The sequence below is a fragment of the Rutilus rutilus genome (genome assembly GCF_951802725.1).
Source record: "Rutilus rutilus genome assembly, chromosome: 7".
Taxonomy (NCBI): domain Eukaryota; kingdom Metazoa; phylum Chordata; class Actinopteri; order Cypriniformes; family Leuciscidae; genus Rutilus; species Rutilus rutilus.
Window position 1 is genome coordinate 14873939 of NC_140221.1, and position 19119 is coordinate 14893057.

Below are 19119 nucleotides of genomic sequence, written 5' to 3' on the forward strand. Positions count from 1 at the left end.
AGCAAAGCGCTCTGCGTGAAACTGTTTGTCCTATTTGGTGTTGTTTGTCCCATAAGAATTGTCCCAAATACCGTCTGCATTACAATATAGAAGTGGCTCGGATCTCGCGTTTGCCGAGGCAGCGCGTAGTTTAAAGGTCTGCATTGCAATACAGAATCTATAGTGACTCGGATCTCGCGTTTGCCGAGGCAGCGCGTAAATTACGGCTACTCTGCAATAAAGATTCTGTGACTAATCTCGCGTTTGCCGAGGCAGCGCGTAGATTAATGTCTGCATTGCAATACAGAATCTATTCTACAGTAGCTCGGGTCTCGCGTTTGCCGGGGCAGCGCGTAGATTACGGGGCTACTCTGCAATAAAGATTTTGTGTGGGTGCGAGGCATGAACAGTCAGCTCCTGAGGGTGCTGGCTGTGTGTTCATTGAGAAATATCTTGACGCACACAGCCGTGCGTTTCGGGTGTTTCAGCCTCGCGCCCGTTGACTTTCTTCTCGAGAGATGAAAGCCAAATATATTGTGAACGACTCGAATCTCGCGTTTGCCGAGGCAGCGCGTAGATTACGAGTCTGCTATAAAAGGGACACACGCGATCTGTGAAATAATACTGTTTGGGTGCGAGGCATTCACTGTCAGCTCCTGAGGGTGCTGGCAGTGTTCATTGAGAAATATCTCGGCGCGCGTGCTTAGAAAAAAGCCGTGCGCTGTCGGATGTTTCAATCTCGCACCTGTTGACTTTCTTCTCGAGGGATGAAAGCCGATATATTGTGACGGCTCGAATCTCGCGTTTGCCGAGGCAGCGCGTAGATTACGAAAACCGTATAAATAAATATTAAACAGGTGATTGGTCTGGTGATTATGGCTGCATTTAATTCTATGGAATTAAAATGATGGAATATTATCTGACTTTGAGAAGTTAGATATTTTAATTCAGCCGACCATCCAGACCGTGTTTCACTTATCCAGTGTTTTTGGCTGCATTTAATTTTGAGGAATTAAAATGTTGAGCCTCGCACCGACAGGTGCAAAAAGAGAGTGTCGCCTCCCGCGCCCCTCCCGAGGGAGCCTGGCAAAGGAGGCGGCGCTCTCGCGGCAAGCCTTCTGAGCCTAAGGTCGATCTGAGGACCGTCCTTCAGGCAAAGAAGGCTTACGCCAAGCGGTCCTAGCTGCGGCCGGACCGCTCAGAGCTGACCCCCCCCGGGGTGGAGCGATCGAGGTCGCCTCCCCCCCGGAGCTCTCGGGAAATCAGTGCTGTGTTCCCGCCGTCCAGTACGCTTCGGGCCACACTGATTTCCCACGCACGCACGCCGCTCCAGCCGCCTCTAGAAAGACCTGCGGCTGGGCAGCGAACGCGTCCGCACACCGAAAATCATTCTCGACTGCTCCCTGCCGGTCAGCCGCTTCAGGGGGTCGGGAACGAGGCTCGGTTGACACCCAAGGCCAGCCTCGAGAGGCTGGTACCCTTAGTAGGTTATCTCGGCGCATGGTCATGCCTTCCGAATATATCTGCGTGGGCCCTGCGTACTGTAGAGCTGGGTTACAGACTGCAGTTCAGCTCCCCTCCCCCGAAGTTCAACGGGGTGGTCTGGACTGTGGTCGGCCCAGAGCAGGTTCGGGTTATGGAACAGGAAGTTCAATCCCTGTTGGTCAAAGAGGCCATAGAACGTTTTCCTCTGTCAGACAGGGAGTCCGGGTCTACAGCCGGTACTTCATAGTTCCCAAGAAGGATGGGGGGTTGCGTCCAATAATAGATCTCAGGCACTTGAATCGTTCTCTGAGGAGATTCAGGTTCAAGATGCTCACAATTCCAGCCATCGTGAGTCAGATCCAGTTCGAGGACTGGTTCATCACGATAGATCTGAAGGACGCATACTTCCATATATCCATCCTTCCATGTCACAGGAAGTTCCCGAGGTTCACTTTTGGGGGCGAAGCGTACCAATATCGGGTTCTTCCCTTTGGCCTAGCTCTCTCCCCTCGCACCTTCACCAAGTGCATGGATGCAGCGTTGGCTCCGCTGAGACTCCAGGGCATCCGTGTACTCAACTATATCGATGACTGGCTAATATTGGTGCGTGAGATGGCAGTTTGGCATCGAGATGTCGTTCTGGCCCATATCAGGTGCCTGGGGCTGAGACTCAACACAAAAAAGAGTGTGTTGACGCCCTCCCAGGAACGTAGTTGTATGGGACTCCACAACGATGCGGGCACAAATGTCTCCTGCGCGCGTGGAGTCCATACGGGCGATGGTCTCCAGAGTGAAGCTAGGCCACAACCTCACTGTGAAGCAGTTTCAGAGACTGCTGGGGCTCATGGCAGCAGCGTCCAACGTCATACCTTTTGGCCTGCTACACGAGACCCCTACAGTGGTGGTTGAGAGCCAAGGGGGTTTTCCCCGAGGGGAAATCCATTCCGTATGATCAGGGTAACGCGCAGATGCCTTCATTCCCTTGTCATATGGAGGAAACCTTGGTTCCTGTCCCAGGGACCGGTGCTGGGAGCATCATGTTGCCGGAAAACCGTTTCAACAGATGCCTCCCTCACTGGTTGGGGCGCGGTCATGGATGGCCGCTTTGCGAGAGGTCTGTGGGAGACCCGGCATTCTTCCTGGCACATCAACTGCCTGGAAATGCTGGCGGTCTACAAAGCTCTGAGGAGCTTTTTCCCGGACCTCCGCGGCCACCATGTCCTGATACGCTCAGACAACACTTCTGTAGTCGCGTATCTGAATCATCAGGGGGATCCTCTATACAGACTGGCATACCAGATCCTTCTGTGTTCCCAGGGGAAACTGTCGTCTCTCAGAGCGATGTATGTCCCCGGGACCAAAATCAGGGAGTAGACGTCCTGTCGAGGCAGGGGTTGAGGCCCGGGGAGTGGGGACTCCACCCTGAGGTGGACTCCACCCATGTGCGTGAGATTCGGCCCAGTAGAAGTGGATCTGTTCGCGTCTCAAGAGACGTCCCACTGCCCACTGGCGGTTCTCTCTCAGGTATCCAGCTCCGCTGGGGCTGGACGCCATGATGCAGACGTGGCCGAGGCTGCGTCTGTACGCATTTCCCCCGATCGCTCTGCTCCCAGGAGTCTTGGAGGGGGTCCGCCGGGTCCAGCCTACTTTTAGTAGCACCCCGCTGGCCGACCCGGGTATGGTTCTCGGACATTGTAGCACTGCTGGATGGCCTCCTGTGGCAGGTCCCTCTGAGGGCTGTTGCAGGCAGGAGGCACAATATTTCACCCCCGGCAAGAGCTGTGGAACCTCTGGGTCTGGCCCCTGAGGGGGCTCGGTACCTAGAGGCTGGCCTGTCAGCAGGTGTTGTCGAGACCCTACTCAGCTCCAGGGCTCCTTCTACCAGGAGACTGTACAGCCTGAAGTGGAATGTGTTTTCCACTTGGTGTAGAGAGCGTGAGGTGGACCCAGTTAACTGCCCAGTGGCTTCAGTGCTGGAGTTCCTCCAAGATCGTTTCTCCGCCGGTCTTACCCCATCCACACTTAAGGTGTATGTGGCTGCCATTGCGGCTTTCCACTCGCCTATAGGTGATGGGCCTTTGGGAAAGCACCATCTGGTTGTACGTTTCCTCTGTGGGGCTCGGAGGATGAGGCCTGCGGCTCACTCCAGAGTCCCAACTTGGGACCTGGCGGTGGTACTTGAAGGGTTGGCTGAGGCCCCCTTCGAGCCACCGGAGTTGGCTGAGGCAAAGAACCTGACCTTCAAGGCGGCCTTTCTCCTTGCTATCACCTCTCTGAGGAGAGTGGGGGATCTCCAGGCCTTGTCTATAACGCCAACTTGCCTGGAGTTTGCCCCCGGCGGAGTTAAGGCCATCTTACATCCTAGACCGGGCTATGTGCCCAAGGTGCCGTCTAATGTGGCACAGTCAGTGGTTCTTCAGGCCTTCTATCCTCCACCTCACGTGACGGCGGAAGAGAGGAGACTTCACCTGCTCTGCCCAGTCAGAGCCCTGAGAGTGTACTTGGAGAAGTCTTCTCAGTGGAGGAAGTCAGACCAGTTGTTGGTGTGCTTTGGTTCACCCAGGAAAGGGCTGCCTGCATCTAAACAGACAATCAGCAATTGGATTGTCCAGGCTATAGCCACGGCTTATCAGGTGCGCAATTTGCCTTCACCTATGGCCGTGAGGGCACATTCCACCAGGGGCATGGCCTCCTCGGTGGCCCTCCTTTCTGGCGTCTCGCTTCAGGAGATCTGCGAGGCGGCCGGGTGGGTCACCCCGCACACCTTCATACATTTCTACAGTCTGCAACTCCCTGTGACGCCTGGCGCCAGAGTGCTCGCGTCCTAAGTGTGCCTGGTCACCCAGCTTCGCACTAGGGCGGACGTGATTACGGTGTGGCATAGTGGGCATTACGTTCCCCAAAGTGTCGTCACGACGACGACGCAATGCGAGTTCCCTCGAAGGGGAACGTCTCGGGTTACGACTGTAACCCTTGTTCCCCGAGAAGGGAACGAGACACTGCGTCTCGTCGCCACACCTATCACGGGCAGAGCGCTTACTTCATCGCAAAGGAGCTAACGTGTGTTTGTGCCGGCGTCCCTTTGTATCTTCCAGTTATGCCGTCATCTACTACGTCATGACGCAGCACCAATCAGGATTGGACAGATTTCATTCATGCTTCAGACACGCTACGCTAAGGGCGTTCCCCAAAGTGTCGTCACGACGACGACGCAGTGTCTCGTTCCCTTCTCGGGGAACAAGGGTTACAGTCGTAACCCGAGACGTTCTCTTCAGACGTATTTCTCAGTGAAGGGTGGGACTAAATATCCTCCATACCTGACTGCAAACTGGCATTCAGATCTGCCTCCATTTAATTAGCAACGGCCAACTTCTTACAATCCAATCAGTTCCTAAAGGACACAATTAAGTTCCGCCCTCCATTTTTTTTCTCATTCCTGAAGCAGTTTTACTCGGACATACGTCACAATAGAGCTGGTAAGTCCCGCCCATCCGTAAAACCCCACTGGACCTCTAGGTTGAAAAATCATCAATGCAAGTGAATGTGAGAAAATAATTATTTTCTGGTCCCGTTTGAATTGTGCCATGAATGTGAACATATGTTGTCTGTGAATTTTTAATAAAATTTTTCATGTTACGAGTTTGACAGTATATTGTATGATTCTTTGGCTAGCAGTTGTGGAAAAGACATAACGAGAAAGACTACATGTCGCCTATGTGACGTCACCCCATAACACATTTTCCCTCCACTTGTCAAATCACGGTGCTAATGCTGCGATAATCTATGGAGACAGATCGAGATGCCTGTGTGTTTTGTACCCAAATGTCACCATTCAAATGGGCTGTTCTTTTTTCAGATTCCCGTCTGATGTAATCGAAAGCAGCGAAGAGCTGTAGTCCACAAAGTGCTCTCACACAAAGTCTAACCGTATCAAACTTCTACCCGCTAAATTGTAGCATTCTTCACACGAAAAATTATATAAAAAATTCACAGACAACATATGTTCACATTCATGGCAAAATTCAAACGGGACCAGAAAATAATTATTTTCTCACATTCACTTGCATTGACGATTTTTCAACCTAGAGGTCCAGTGGGGTTAGCGTAAGGGGCGGGACTTACCAGCTCTATAGGTAATAAAAGGCTATAACATCTTCTGTTTCATGCCGACTTTAAGAAACCGTAATCATTAGGAGGAACTGAATCGGAAACATAATCATTACATTCGTGATGTTTTCCATCCCTATAGCTACATTTTTATGCCTACTTACCATTGCAATGGCATCAGTATAAAACCTAATTGTACATCTAATCCTCTCAAAAAGCTATTTTATATTGGCATTGAGTATAGCAATGTTGGTCTCCATTTACTGAGTCATACTGTTCTGTTTAACTCAGAACTGCAGAGTGAGCATGAAGTAATGAGAAGTATGACATAGCCAAGAATACACCAATAAAATGCAGTTACATAAACAAACACTTTTAAATGCTAAGAGGAACATAATCAAAGTGTAAGTGTAAGTGTTTTTTTTTTGTTTTTTTTAAAGTAACAGCTTTTAAGTAACAGCTTGTTTGGAGTGATTCTTTGCTAGTCAGTGATCTATTTCTGGAAGTGTGGATCTGATCTTTCTACCAGATCTGAAGCTCTTCCTCTCAGACAATGAACCAAGAGATGAAATTAAACTGGAGCTGTACAGTAGGAAAACTAGTATCTCTCCGTAACATTGGTGCTTTATTTGCTGAATGGAAACTAGACTTTTAAAATATGAAACCATGTTGCTTTAAAGTCGGGGGCCAGGTAGCTCAAACAGAATCCATGAGAACTTAAGTGGCCGGTATTAATGAGGGTCATACTCAAACGCAACAAACAAGTGGTCCTTTTAGAGAGCAGCACAGACTTTGTCTGTTTCTCCAACCCTAAGAAGACGGCATGATGGACCTCGGCCAATTTACACAAAGTTAGTTCCCCCCTGTGGTCTGGAAAGTGTACCTATAGGAAACTGTAAAGACCTTAACCTAAGCCTCCAGCCTGAGCGCAGTGCAGGACAGCTCCTGATTTCTCAAATCAAACAGACCACATAAAAATGAAGGATATACCAGTTCCATATGGAACCCCAGGAATGACATTTAATTCAAATAAACAGTTTCCCCTTTGCAGACAGGCGGATCTCAGCTCTACAGCCCAAATAGAGCAATGTGAAGAAACATTTGTGCCTGCTGAGGGTAGAGATACTGTTACACTCGTAGCGCTGCTATTAACTTCACCTTTAAAACCCCTCTGTTCCTTCTCTCCCGCTCCCTTTACTTAGTCCTCACAGCTTTAATCTCCTCTTGTTCTGTTTATATGACTACCTCTAATCTTCAGATTTACACTACTAGTTTTTGCTTTAATTGTTGCATACAAATGAAAAATGCTTTCTATTTTTATTGCCAATTCATGTTTTTATTGTTATTTCTTCACTGATTCTGTAATTATTATTATTTTTATTAACTGGCCATCCTTGCATGTGGCCTGATACACTGGGATAGGCTCCATCATCGCTGGGGCCCTACAGAGGATAAGTGTTTTTTAGAATGCATCATAATAATATTAAACAATAGTAGTAGTAGTAGTGCATGCATGTCACTACTAGTACTACTACTACTACTACTACTACTACTACTACAGTGCATTTCACAAACCTTTCAAATGATAGAAAACAATGGTAAAAGAAATAATATACAAAAAAAAAAGACTAAAAAACAAAGATACAAAGAAACAAAAATATAATTATGTTGTGCATTTCACAATTATTATTATTAGGCATTTCACAAACTGTTCACATGACAAAACAACTGAAAAAAAAAAAAAAAAAAAAATGGCAGCCAAATATACACAGAATAAAATAGTAAAATATTATTTTGTGCATTTCACAAATATTTTATTAATAATTATACCAACAATAATAAATACAGTAAATCATAATTGTGATTATAGTTGTAATATTATTGTTGTTGTTATCATTATTATGCATTTCATAGCAAACAAAGATACAAACGAACCAATTCAATTAGTTACAAAAAAGGAAGTGCATAAACATCTCAACAACAATATGTGAAAAGTGCGTTTTCAGTTGAATTTTGAAGGTGGGAAGAGATGAAATTTCACAGAGGTAATGCGGGAGAGAATTCCCGTGTCTAGGGGTCACTGAAAGACCTACCACCCATGGAGGACAATCTTGAACCGTGAATAAATTGGCTCCGGAGGAATTAAGTGTCTGAGCAGGAGAGTAGGATGAATAAGATCTGCTAGATACTGCAGTGCAGGACCATGAAGGGCTTTAAAAACTGCAATTAGAAGTGTGTACTGTATGCGATAAGCCAGAGGAATTGGCAGAGCATCTCTGTTGAAAAGACCAGCATATGTTGTGTTTTGGATTTTGGTCTCAAGAATAAGATGCTGGTGTGGTTAAAAAGTTTAACAAATAAGTCGATATCATCATACTGGTTAAATGATTTTGATGGTGAAAAGCATGGTCCGCCAATTAGACCAGAACACACGCAGTCTGGACCAGTTAGGAAATTCACACGTCTTTTCCGCAGAGATGGGAGTGATTTGCTGACTTTATCAATTGAGTGGGAAGACCAATTAGAAGTGAGTAAATATATGCATTATGTAATGATAAATGTAGAAGTAAGAAGGACAGAATGAACATAATATTGGTCTTCCCACCTAACTACTGTAATTTTGCTGATGAAGATGGAGGTTGTTATAAAGGAATGTTCTTTAATTTGTGTATTGCATTTCAAGTCAGTGGGGGAGTGAATAGAGAAATAAAGAGGATTCATATAGCTGTCTTTCAAACTGATGAAAGAGCTCAGTCTGCCAACTGATCAATTGATGAATGAGCTCAAGGGACAGGCTGCTCTTTTACAGCGACACACAACTAGTGTTCTGCCAAATGCAGTATGAGAGAGAACAACCTGCTCTCAGACGGTCATAAAAAAAGAACTGATCAAATCACTGTGCGTCAACAAGATCTGTAAACATGCTCCATACAATGTGTGTTCTCACAAACAAATATCATATAGAAATTACTAAAATCCATTTAAATTAAAATCAAGATTATTCTAGGGGAAAATGAAATCCGATACCATATTAACAGATTTACGCATCTGAACAGCTGGCTAATGAAAGGTCTGTAATCTGGGTCTGTATAAAAGGTGTTTATTGTGTTTGAACTGGTTTTGAGAATGACACACTTGGCATTTCTCGAGGATCTGGCGAGAGATCCGGCATATGTTTGACGAGAGTGATGAAAGGCTGTAAAGGAACGGTTCTACGGAAAGCCCTTATATGAAGATGGTTCGGACATGATTTATGCAAATGACTATCCTCGTGCAGGTAGCCGCTCATTTAGAATATTACAAATTCACTAACATTAGAATGAGATTACGAATAAATTCATGTGCGTAAGCACGTTAGGGCGAGATTTTTCATGAGAAGTTCTCCTGTGCGTACAAATACGAAATAATCCACACAATTATTAGTGAATGAGACCCAATACCTGACAGATGTGAGTGAGAGGATATAGAGATCCCTTGTCCACCCTGATAGAGGTCAATCAATGATCTCCCTCGCTCATCCTGAAGGTATTGTTCATGACGCTTAGTCAATGGGTTGAGGTTGACATCAATAAATGAATTAATTTTACTGCAAATTGCATTTCAGGCCCTTCTACTCCTCCTGAATGCATTGCATCCCAGCATTATGTCATTTTTGTATGCCAAATTGTGATACGTCGTGCTTGTTTAAATGTTGCTAGCTATATTTCCAGCACCCTGTTTTTTACGCAAATTTTAAAGTATTGCATCAAAAACAAGTGATGGAAACATAAAAAAAAAAAAAATCCCTTAATCCGCAAAAAAGTTAACGCTCGCTTGAGGTGGTTTTTGACTTGTGCGAAAAATAGTTAATGCGAAAAGATTTGCATCACATTTGGATGGAAACCCAGCTACTGTCATTTTCCTGCTAGTATTGGTAGCTTTTGATTCATTATGTGATTAACTACAGCTATAAAATCAGGGGACTGCCATTCTCCATTGTTTCTGCTTCTACATTGTTCTTTACATTTAATGCGCAAGGTATTTACGCCAGGTGTTAAACAGATATTTGACTCAAATGTAAGCATTTTATCATTTACTCACCCCCATGCTGTCCCAAAAAGAAATGTATTTTCTTCTGTGGAAAACAAAAGATATTTCAGCAAAAAAAAAATTGCCATTACAATGATGTTTTGGACCCCATTGACTTTCATGTATGGACAAAAACAGAAGAAAAAAAAATCTTCACAATATCTCTTTTGTGTCCCAAGAAAGTAATGCATGTAACCGATGATGAGTAAATGATGCCAGAATTTTCAGTTTTGAGTAAACTATCCTAAGATGTGAAATCAATGTCTCAAAAATTACTCAATCTTGTGGTGACAGCCCCAACCCTCCACCTCATCCCATCTTCAACCTCCCAAGATGCTCCAAATCCCCTCCTCCACTCTTCCACTGACTTCAGACATCATACATCCATTCAAGTCGACCTCTTCAAATTGATAGTTGTCTTTCTTTTGTGCAGGAACTACTTTCAAATATGGCTTGGTGTGGGCAACAGCAACAATGTTCAAACTTTGAGTACTAGACCCTGTCATATTTTAAACCATCCACAAAGTTCACTCTTTGATATAATTAATGTCTTAGCAGAGAACAAATGCAATCAATAATCTTTTAAAATTAAAACATTTTAAAAATGTCACACTATATATAAAAGGTATCTTTGTCTCAAAACTTTGCTCTGTTTTTTAAAGTCCAAAATTTAAATCAGTTACATCAGATGGTCATGGATTTTTATACTCATTATCCTATAGGCCTCCTCTTATTAAGCTTCTATACTTTGTTGAATATATGGTATGTGATTTTCAATTTGTGGATTAAAACTTTAATTTATCCAAGCCTCTGGATTGTTGTTGTCAATGTTTCTCCGTATTCCAGCATGTTTTGATGTATCCATAGTTACTCCTAGATTGCATCCTAATTTGCCAGGCGTTCTCATGAGACCACCCACTTCAAACAACCCCCTCCTGCGTTTTTCCAGAATATTGACCCCTGTGCCCCACTCCTCCATGTTGGCCCCTTCTCTTTCCATACCCCCATTACCTTCCGCTCAGACATGAGGCTTGACATGGGATGTCTCATTTTCAAATCAATGGTTTCTGGCCCTGCCCACCTTTAACGTTTAAAACAAATGCATGAAAACAGGGGTTCCCCTCTCCCACACCCTAAAGCCACTGATCAAAACAAGGCCTTCAAAGTATTGTACTGCCAACGCAGACTAAATCCCGATAAGTGGCTGAAAGTGAGATTTTTTCTATCTCCAACTTTAGTAAACATAAAATTCTTGGCTTAACACCTTAAAGGGATAGTTCACCCAAAAATGAAAGTGTTGTCATCATTTACTCACCCTCGCCTTATTCCAAACCTGTATGAGTTTCTTTCTTCTGTTGAACACAAAAGAAGATATTTTAAACTTAAAGAATGCTGGTAATCAGACAGTTGACGGTAGCCATTTGCCTTTCAATTGTATTATTATTATTATTATTATTATTATTTTCCTACTATGGAAGTCATTGGTTACCAACATTCTTTAAACTATCTTCTTTTGTGTTCAACAGAAGAAAGAAACTCATACAGGTTTGGAACAGCTTGAGGGCGAGTAAGTGATGACAAAATGTTAATTTTTAGGTGAACTATCCCTTTAATAGCGTTGCATGTGATAAGCGTCCCGTTAAAATTGAGTAATATAGTATTAATCAATTGTGAATTGTTTCCAATATGATATCAGCAAATAGTTTGTTATTCCACAATCCCATCAACATCCTTCAAAATTTGACATGGTTATCACACATACTATGTTATTGGTTTCCTGCCTGTCAAAAAAGAAAAACCATTCTGACTGACACTGAAATATGACACTAATAAACAACAATACAGACAGAAGACTGATTCCTTAGAAGCTGTACTTCCTTGTCCATGTTAAAACTTGAGAAAATTATATGTAATGATTAACAGGAAGAACAAATAACAGATTTTAGGATAGAATAACAACTTGTTAGAAGGAACATAAAAATATTAAATTACAAAACTAATAGGATGTGATAGGATGACTGACATGTACATTAATTAGATTCTTAAAAGCTCTTAGCAAGCTAAACTTTCTGGCTAGCTGTCGGCTGGAAACTATTGCTCAGCTTTCTGGAATGAGCACTAATTCAAGTTCAACCAAAAATTCTGTCATCATTTACTCACTCTCATGTCATTACAAACCTATAAGAATTTTCATCTTGTTCAAAACAAAAGTACCTGTTATTATTTTTAATAATACCTGAGAGATTTCTGTGCCACCATTGAAAGTCCATTCTACTAAAGCTTTGACGTTTCAAAAAGAGGCATGATCCCTTTATATGATTTAATTCAGGAATTTCTTCACAAATAAACATTGATAAACGCACATACATAGAACACATCAAATAATGGTAAATGGAAGCTCAAACATGCTAGCGTGACAGGTGAAAATACCTCACTGGTTCTTGCATCAAGCAGCATGTTTGAGCTTTTGCTTGAATGTGCATTGATCCATGTTTAAAATCCTAAATTAAATCTGTTCATCATAAAAAAGTGATCGTGCCTCTTCAAAAGACTTTTTGAAGCACGTCGCTGGATCAGACTTTTCAATGGAGGTTAAATCTCTCAGATTTCATTAAAATATCTTAATTTGTGTTTGAACAAAAGTCTTATGGGTTTGGAAAGTTTGGGGAGTAGTTAAATATGACCATTTTCATTTTTGGGTTAATTATCCCTTTAAACTAATACTCCGTTTTACTTTAAAAGTCCCTCAATATCAAATTGCAAGGTTTTTCACTAACCTCTCTCTGGACTGCTTCTACAACATCATAGTAAGCTATCAATCTAGTGCTGCTTGTGTGGGATATTATGTCATTGAGGATACAACACCTACTAAACTGGAAGTCCACATATGGTTTGGCTTAGGGGGTAAAATAAACACAGTGATCTGTTTTTGATCTCCTGTGAACATTAATTCACTAAACTATATCCAAATAACCATATTCAGCTGGCATTTACTGTAGGTGGGGTCCCATATCAAATAAAAAGTGATGAATTACTCTAACAAAAAAAAGCTAAAATTGCCACTGAACCTGCATCGGAGGTGGTCAAAACCGCTAAATATGCTACGCAAAACGAGATTAAACAAACTTTAGCATAAAGCAAAGCTTGTTCATCCATCATTCCCCTTTCCCTCAAGCGCAGGAAGCTCAATGAAGCAGCTGCACCATCATATCTGTTTAAGAACTGACTTTGACCCCCACCCAAACCTGCTGAAATGGCACAGCAGGCTGGAGAAACCTGTTTCATCCTGGATGGTAACATAACATATCGATTGTTCTGGGAGCAGAGTGCATTGGCGGTGAGCTGGAGGACCGTGTGTAGAGAAGCAGAGGAGACACCTGACTGGGGAAGATTTTAATGGACTCTGGCAGGTTCCTGTGGCCATGTCATTGTGCATAAAGTCAGCCTGCCGAACCACTCATCTCCCCACAGGAGCAACACTAGACTCCGAATCTGACTGACTTTAACCATCGCTCTGTGCAGTCTTCAAATGCTTGATTCATTACGCTCTGTGTGGCTTTTATCAATTGGCTGGCCATAATTTCTTCAGGGTTTGAATAGAGCATCTCAATCATGATACAATGAGTCCTAGCAAGTTCCATATACATGACAGTGAATTTATGTAGGTCATGACCAGGTTTGTCTACTAAGAAACTATAAATCTTGGTGCAAATGCACTGTAGCCCAGGTTGTAGCCCAGCCTGACTGAGCATCTTGGTTCAATAATTTTAATTCTGGTAACCAGATGCCTGAACTAATGTAGAACATGTGAATGTATGATTACTGACAAGTTACACAATGGATATTGTCAGCACAATCCCAGATGCTATGTAGAGAGAGAAAGAAATGTTTTGATATTGATGCCCCCTAGTGATGCTCTAACAAGTAATTGTCTGGTACTACAACATTGACATTTCAGCTTCTTAGTGCTGTATTTCTCTAGCTACTGATTTAGGCTATTATCACATAATCTGTATTCTGTTGTATATTGCTTATATAAGAAAGCATCTGCCGAGTACGTACACATTCATACATACATACATACACACAGTAAGTGTTGGGGCAGTAATGCCCCCTAGTGATACCACATGCCACCACATCAATTTTAACACCGAATACGTGCGTCTTCAAAGTGTAAATGGATGTTTGTTCTTGTTTGTATCATAATATTAATAGTCGAATGTGGCTGCAAGTCATTCCTCACGTGGTTATTAGAAAAATTTCGTCCATCTTACAAAGCAAAATCTCTGCAACACACAAGCACAGCACACAACTCCAGCCGATGATGTCATCTCTCACTGACCCATCCCCCATCAGTGAAGAAGATTCAGTGCAGATCTGAGGGCTTGTGCACTGAGATGCCTCAATAGTACTGATTAAGGTAGGCTGGGAACATCCTCTCCTCATTTTCTCAGTAAAAGGGGAGGCATTTATTTTAAAAAGACTAAGGAGGTGTATGTCGCTTAAAAACAGAGCTCTTATAAATGACTTTTGACATTTTATTTTGACATATTAATGTAAAATATGCTAAATGTCATAAATATGAATGTCAAATATACTATATATAAATATAAGATATAATATCAAAAGACATTTGTAAGACAAGGGAGGCTTTGATTCCATCTAAGCTTTCTCTCTCATCTCTCTCTATATTAGTTTTTTTTTTTGTTATTTATTATATTATATATTTGTATTATAACCCTAACCCTAACCTCATGTCTCTCTTCGGGCCGTCTGAGGAGAAAGTCTCGCTCGTGAGAGGTCTCTGCTAAAGGATCCTTTTGTTATTTCTCGGTGAACCCATGCGCTCTGAAAGAATAAAATATACGTCTGGACATCAATGAATAATAAACTGTTGTTTGAGATAATAAAGATGCTCGAGCTCAGTCTTGAAGGCCACCATTCCTTGATCATGTGCCAAACATCCCCCAGAATCGACTACAGTTTCATGTCTATAGGTTTCTTGTGAACTTAAACTCTTCTGCCATATGTATATCCCAATGTGAACCTACGTATATCCACATGCACACACAAAAAGAGTCATTAGTTGGTCAGACGTTGTCTTTGGATCCAAACTCAGCTAAAACTGTTATCTCTGTCAGTGGTCTTTATATCTTGAAAGAACATATAAAAACAACCATACACATCTCTAAAATAAAACATACTTTGTCTCTTAGGGATGAAAAGAGACAAAGCTGGTTATAGCTCAGTCCAGCCAAAGAAAACAGCCTTTGTGTGTGACAGATTCACTTTTGGGCCTATAGTCCAACCTAGAGAATCAAACTCTGCTGTTCAAATCTGGATAGATTTGTCAAAATGACAAACTATTTCATCCGACCTATTCGACAAACAAGAATCAAACTTTGAGGTTTCATCTCACACTTTGGAAAACTGGCCACCTAGAAGCGAAATAAACCAAATGACTCACAGGATATTTAACATGAGAGATGTGGCATATGAAAATGGAAAAGGACACATGCCTGACAGACATAATGTGTGTGGTGACAGGAATGAGTATCTGATTGATGGGTGGCTGCTTTTCCTGGGTTTGTTTGGGATGTAACAGAGGGGAAGTACAGATGTGGTGTCAACCGGGCCTGCCAGGGCATTACCTGTCACCATAAACAAACTCTCCTCTCATAAACAATGAAATAAAATCCTTCCTTGGACTTACCTGTGGTTCTGTTTTTGCTCTCCTGATTGAGCATAGATGGGGAAAATCCAGTGAGCTTCAAGCTGCCAAAGCTGTAAGCAAATGGGGGTTGGTAAGCTGCCATTATAACTGCAAGCAGATATAAAAATCGCACGAAAAGCGAATCTCATGGATTCACGAGCATTTCAATCTTGGCGAAACTTCTAAGCATCTAAATTACTCAATAAATGCAGTTATAGATCATGAAGAATGTAGTTATGCAGAGAACATCACAAAAATGTCAGCTATGGGAAGACCGTAGAGGAATCCCGCCAAACATAATGTTATAATGTGAACGGCTTGTGTTTATTTTCACAGCATCAATGTAACGAGGAAAAGGTGGATTTACAAGAACAAGATGCGTGACAAACACAAGGAAAATGGCTCAGGTATTTTTCTGAAGTTCAAAGCTGCAAAATCTGCCTTCTTTATCGCTCATAAAGTTAGTAATGACCCACTCGCCCCCCTCCCAGGAGTATTACACACTCATCTATACAGATTCAAGTACAACATGTACCCTACTTAGCCAGTGTTATAGTCAATATGTACAGTGAAATTTAATGCAGTGCCCAGAACAGCCTAGGGTGTCTGTTTAAGGGTGTTTGCCGTCTTCAAATAGACCATAGCCATTATGCACAGGAGTATACTCAATATCAGAAATAGCCATTATACATGTGCTGATAAAGTCCACAAGTTTGATATTTTTTTAGTGCTACACTCAAACCTTCGCATTGCATAAAAGGCTCTTTCTAGTGGAAAAAATATTATTTGGACTATAAAAAGGTCTTCACACACTCAATAATATAATTTTTTTTACCAATATCACAAGAGTGCTGTTTTCCGAATATTGGTTGTGATAGCCAACACTGCGACAAACAAACAGCCATGGTGCTAATACAACAGCAGCATGATAGCGACTGTAATCTTGTTTTTTTACAACGGTTAAAAAAAATGTTAATGTTCGTTAACTTACCTTTTAGACACAACAACAGTTCCAGTTACTTTGACTGTTTTCCCTCCGACAACTGCGTTGCATCTCCAAGAAACACGGGTAACTTCACTAAATGAATCAGTGTTTTTTTGATTCATGACTCATTCATAAAAGCAATCGCCTGTTGAATGGAGTCGACGAATGAATTGTTGCTATTTATTGCACTTTGTTATTCTTCTAGTTATTTACCTATAGCATCTAATGTATCAGAAATCTCGCACATTCACACAAAAAAAATAAAAAATAAAAATAAAGTGTAGCCTATTTGGAGGCCCGCACATGACGAATTTGAACAATTTCCCTAAATTAACAAGTGGGAACGAATTTGTACAACGTGGCCACGATTTACCTAAAACGGGAACGAATTAATCAAATAATTCTTAAAGGGATAGTTCACCTAAATATGAAAATTCTGTCATAATTTACTCACCCATATTGTTCCAAACCTGTACGAGTTTCTTCCAACTGTTGAACACAAAATAAGATATTTTAAAGAATGTTGGTAATAAAACTGTTGATGATCAACTGTTTTGTTACAAACATTCTTCAAAATATAAAAATATAAACTCATACAGGTTTAGAACAACATAAGGGTGAGTAAATGAAGACATATTTTTTTTTTATTTCTGGGTGAACTATCCCTTTAATTCATGACCACAATATGTTTTTTTTTTATTTTTTTTTTATCTGTATGGCGTGTAAAAAAACAACAAAAACAAAAAAAACAGACAAGCTGAGTGATACAAACAGTATCCCAGTGTTAGACTTGATATCTCCTTGAACGCAGCTCAGCCAATTAAATTTGAGGTAGGCCTAACTGTTGCATAAGGTTGCTTTTAGAAAACTAAGAATAAATACTTTGCAAAGGGCATCTTTGCCAAAACTCCTTTTTGCTCTTTTCTCGCTCGTTTATTTTGAAGGGTATACTGTAGAACCAGTAGTTAAAGCTGTAACTTCCTTCTCTATAACATCTGAATTTGACAACTCTACAACAAGATTTACAGAACAAAAAAAAAAAAAAAAAATCTCAGACGAAACAAAATTTGGATGATTTTTATTAGATGCTTTCCAAGACATACAGACAAGACATATTTTCTTTCCAGTGTTTTGACAGTTGCCATTTAGAGTTCCAATTTCATTCAGCAATCTTTGCAGCTTCAGCTCACCCAGAGAGGATGTGCTTGATGAAGGACGTGTAGTTAATGCAGCCGTTGGCGTCTTCTTGTCCGGCCATCAGACGGTCCACCTCATCTTCTGTCATTTTCTCCCCAAGTGTTGCCAAGACATGACGGAGCTCAGCACCCATCACTGTTCCATTTCCTTCTTTGTCAAAGACTCTCAGACCCTCAACAAAGTCCTCAAATGTCCCCTGGTCTTTGGCTCTTGAGATATGCTGCAGCATGGGCAGAAACGTCTCAAAGTCCAGATATTTGGTGTTCATATCTTCAGCCTTGGGCTTCCCCAGCACGGTCAGCACGTCAGCATTGGTAGGGTTGTGACCCAGGGCCCTCATCACGTCTCCACACTGGGAATACCTTATCTTCATCTCGCCCGTTGGCGTCTCATCAAAAAGAGTAAAGGCATCCTTGAACTCTTCGATCTGGTCAGCGGTAAATTCCAGCGGGAGACTCTTCAGGTCCAACTCGGGCTCTTTGGGTGTCTCTGGAACCGGGGCAGGAGCTGGGGCTTCTTCTTTCTTCGGCTCTGGTTTTTTAGGCTCTGGTTTCTTGGGTTCAACTTTTTTCGGTGCCATAATGCCGATGCTGAGAGTGGAGATGGGAAAAGCTGGGAAATGTGTTGTAACAGCCCCTGTTGGGCTTTTATACTGACATGTCAGAGAGTGTGATAAGGCTTATCAGAACTGGAATAGTGGCAGACTATATAAGGAAATGAACTGGGTTAGGGTTAGTGTTACTCATACCATGTTGAAATGCTTTTGTCCAGTAGATAAGACCAGACCAACCACCCCTTTACCCCAGTAAAAATTAATAAATGTTCTTAAATAGAGCAGGAAAATGATGTTAGCTAACACAGGAACAGACTTCAAAGTAATTGTTCAACTAAAAAATAATATTTGTTTATTCACATGATAACTTTATGTGAGGAACAGACCAAGATGTAAGTCATTGTTCTCTGATAATGTTCACTTTCAGGTTGTTGACCACTGGATGTGACTGGATTGAGTCATTGAGTGAGTTGAACTTGAGAACTGGATCAGTTTGATTCGTGATTAACGAATCATTCTGTTCAGTTTTGATAAAGGGATAGTTCACCCTAAAATTCTGTCATCATTTACTTGAAAAATGAATAAATAAACAAACAAACAAACTACGGAAGTCAATAGGGCCCATCAACTGTTTGGTTACCGACATTCTATAAAATATCTTATTTTGTGTTCAGCAGAAGAAATACATTCATTCATTCATGTTTTGGAACAACTTGAGGGTGAGTAAATGATGACAGTATTTTAAATATTGGGGTAAATTATACCTTTAACTAGATCAACCAAAATATTAGTCGGTAACTTTTTTTTTTTTTTTTTTTTTTCTTATTTCATAATCATGCCAAATTCAGGGTGAATGTCAAGTTTTTCAGGAAATACCAAATTAAAAGCAATCCAACCTATTAAATGATAACAGAGTTTTCATGTGTGGGTGACCTAACTAATCAAACAGGTTTGGTCTGATCATTGACATCAATTGTATGGAATAAAAGCAGTGTGACATCTCTCAAAATATCTTCTATTATGTTCCACAGA

General features: G+C 41.7%; 1 protein-coding gene across 1 annotated transcript; it reads right to left on the reverse strand.

The window, feature by feature from the left end:
• Nucleotides 1-17052: 17052 nt before the first annotated feature.
• On the reverse strand, nucleotides 17053-18267 carry cmlc1 (cardiac myosin light chain-1). Its single transcript, XM_084414131.1, has one exon. It carries the CDS (start codon nucleotides 18112-18114, stop codon nucleotides 17524-17526), a length of 591 nt encoding a protein of 196 aa, XP_084270257.1. The 5' UTR covers nucleotides 18115-18267; the 3' UTR covers nucleotides 17053-17523.
• Between the last annotated feature and the right edge of the window lie 852 nt (nucleotides 18268-19119).

Excerpts from the sequence above, each read along its gene's own strand:
- cmlc1 (XM_084414131.1), bottom strand. The coding sequence starts at position 18,114 with ATGGCACCGAAAAAAGTTGAACCCAAGAAACCAGAGCCTAAAAAACCA.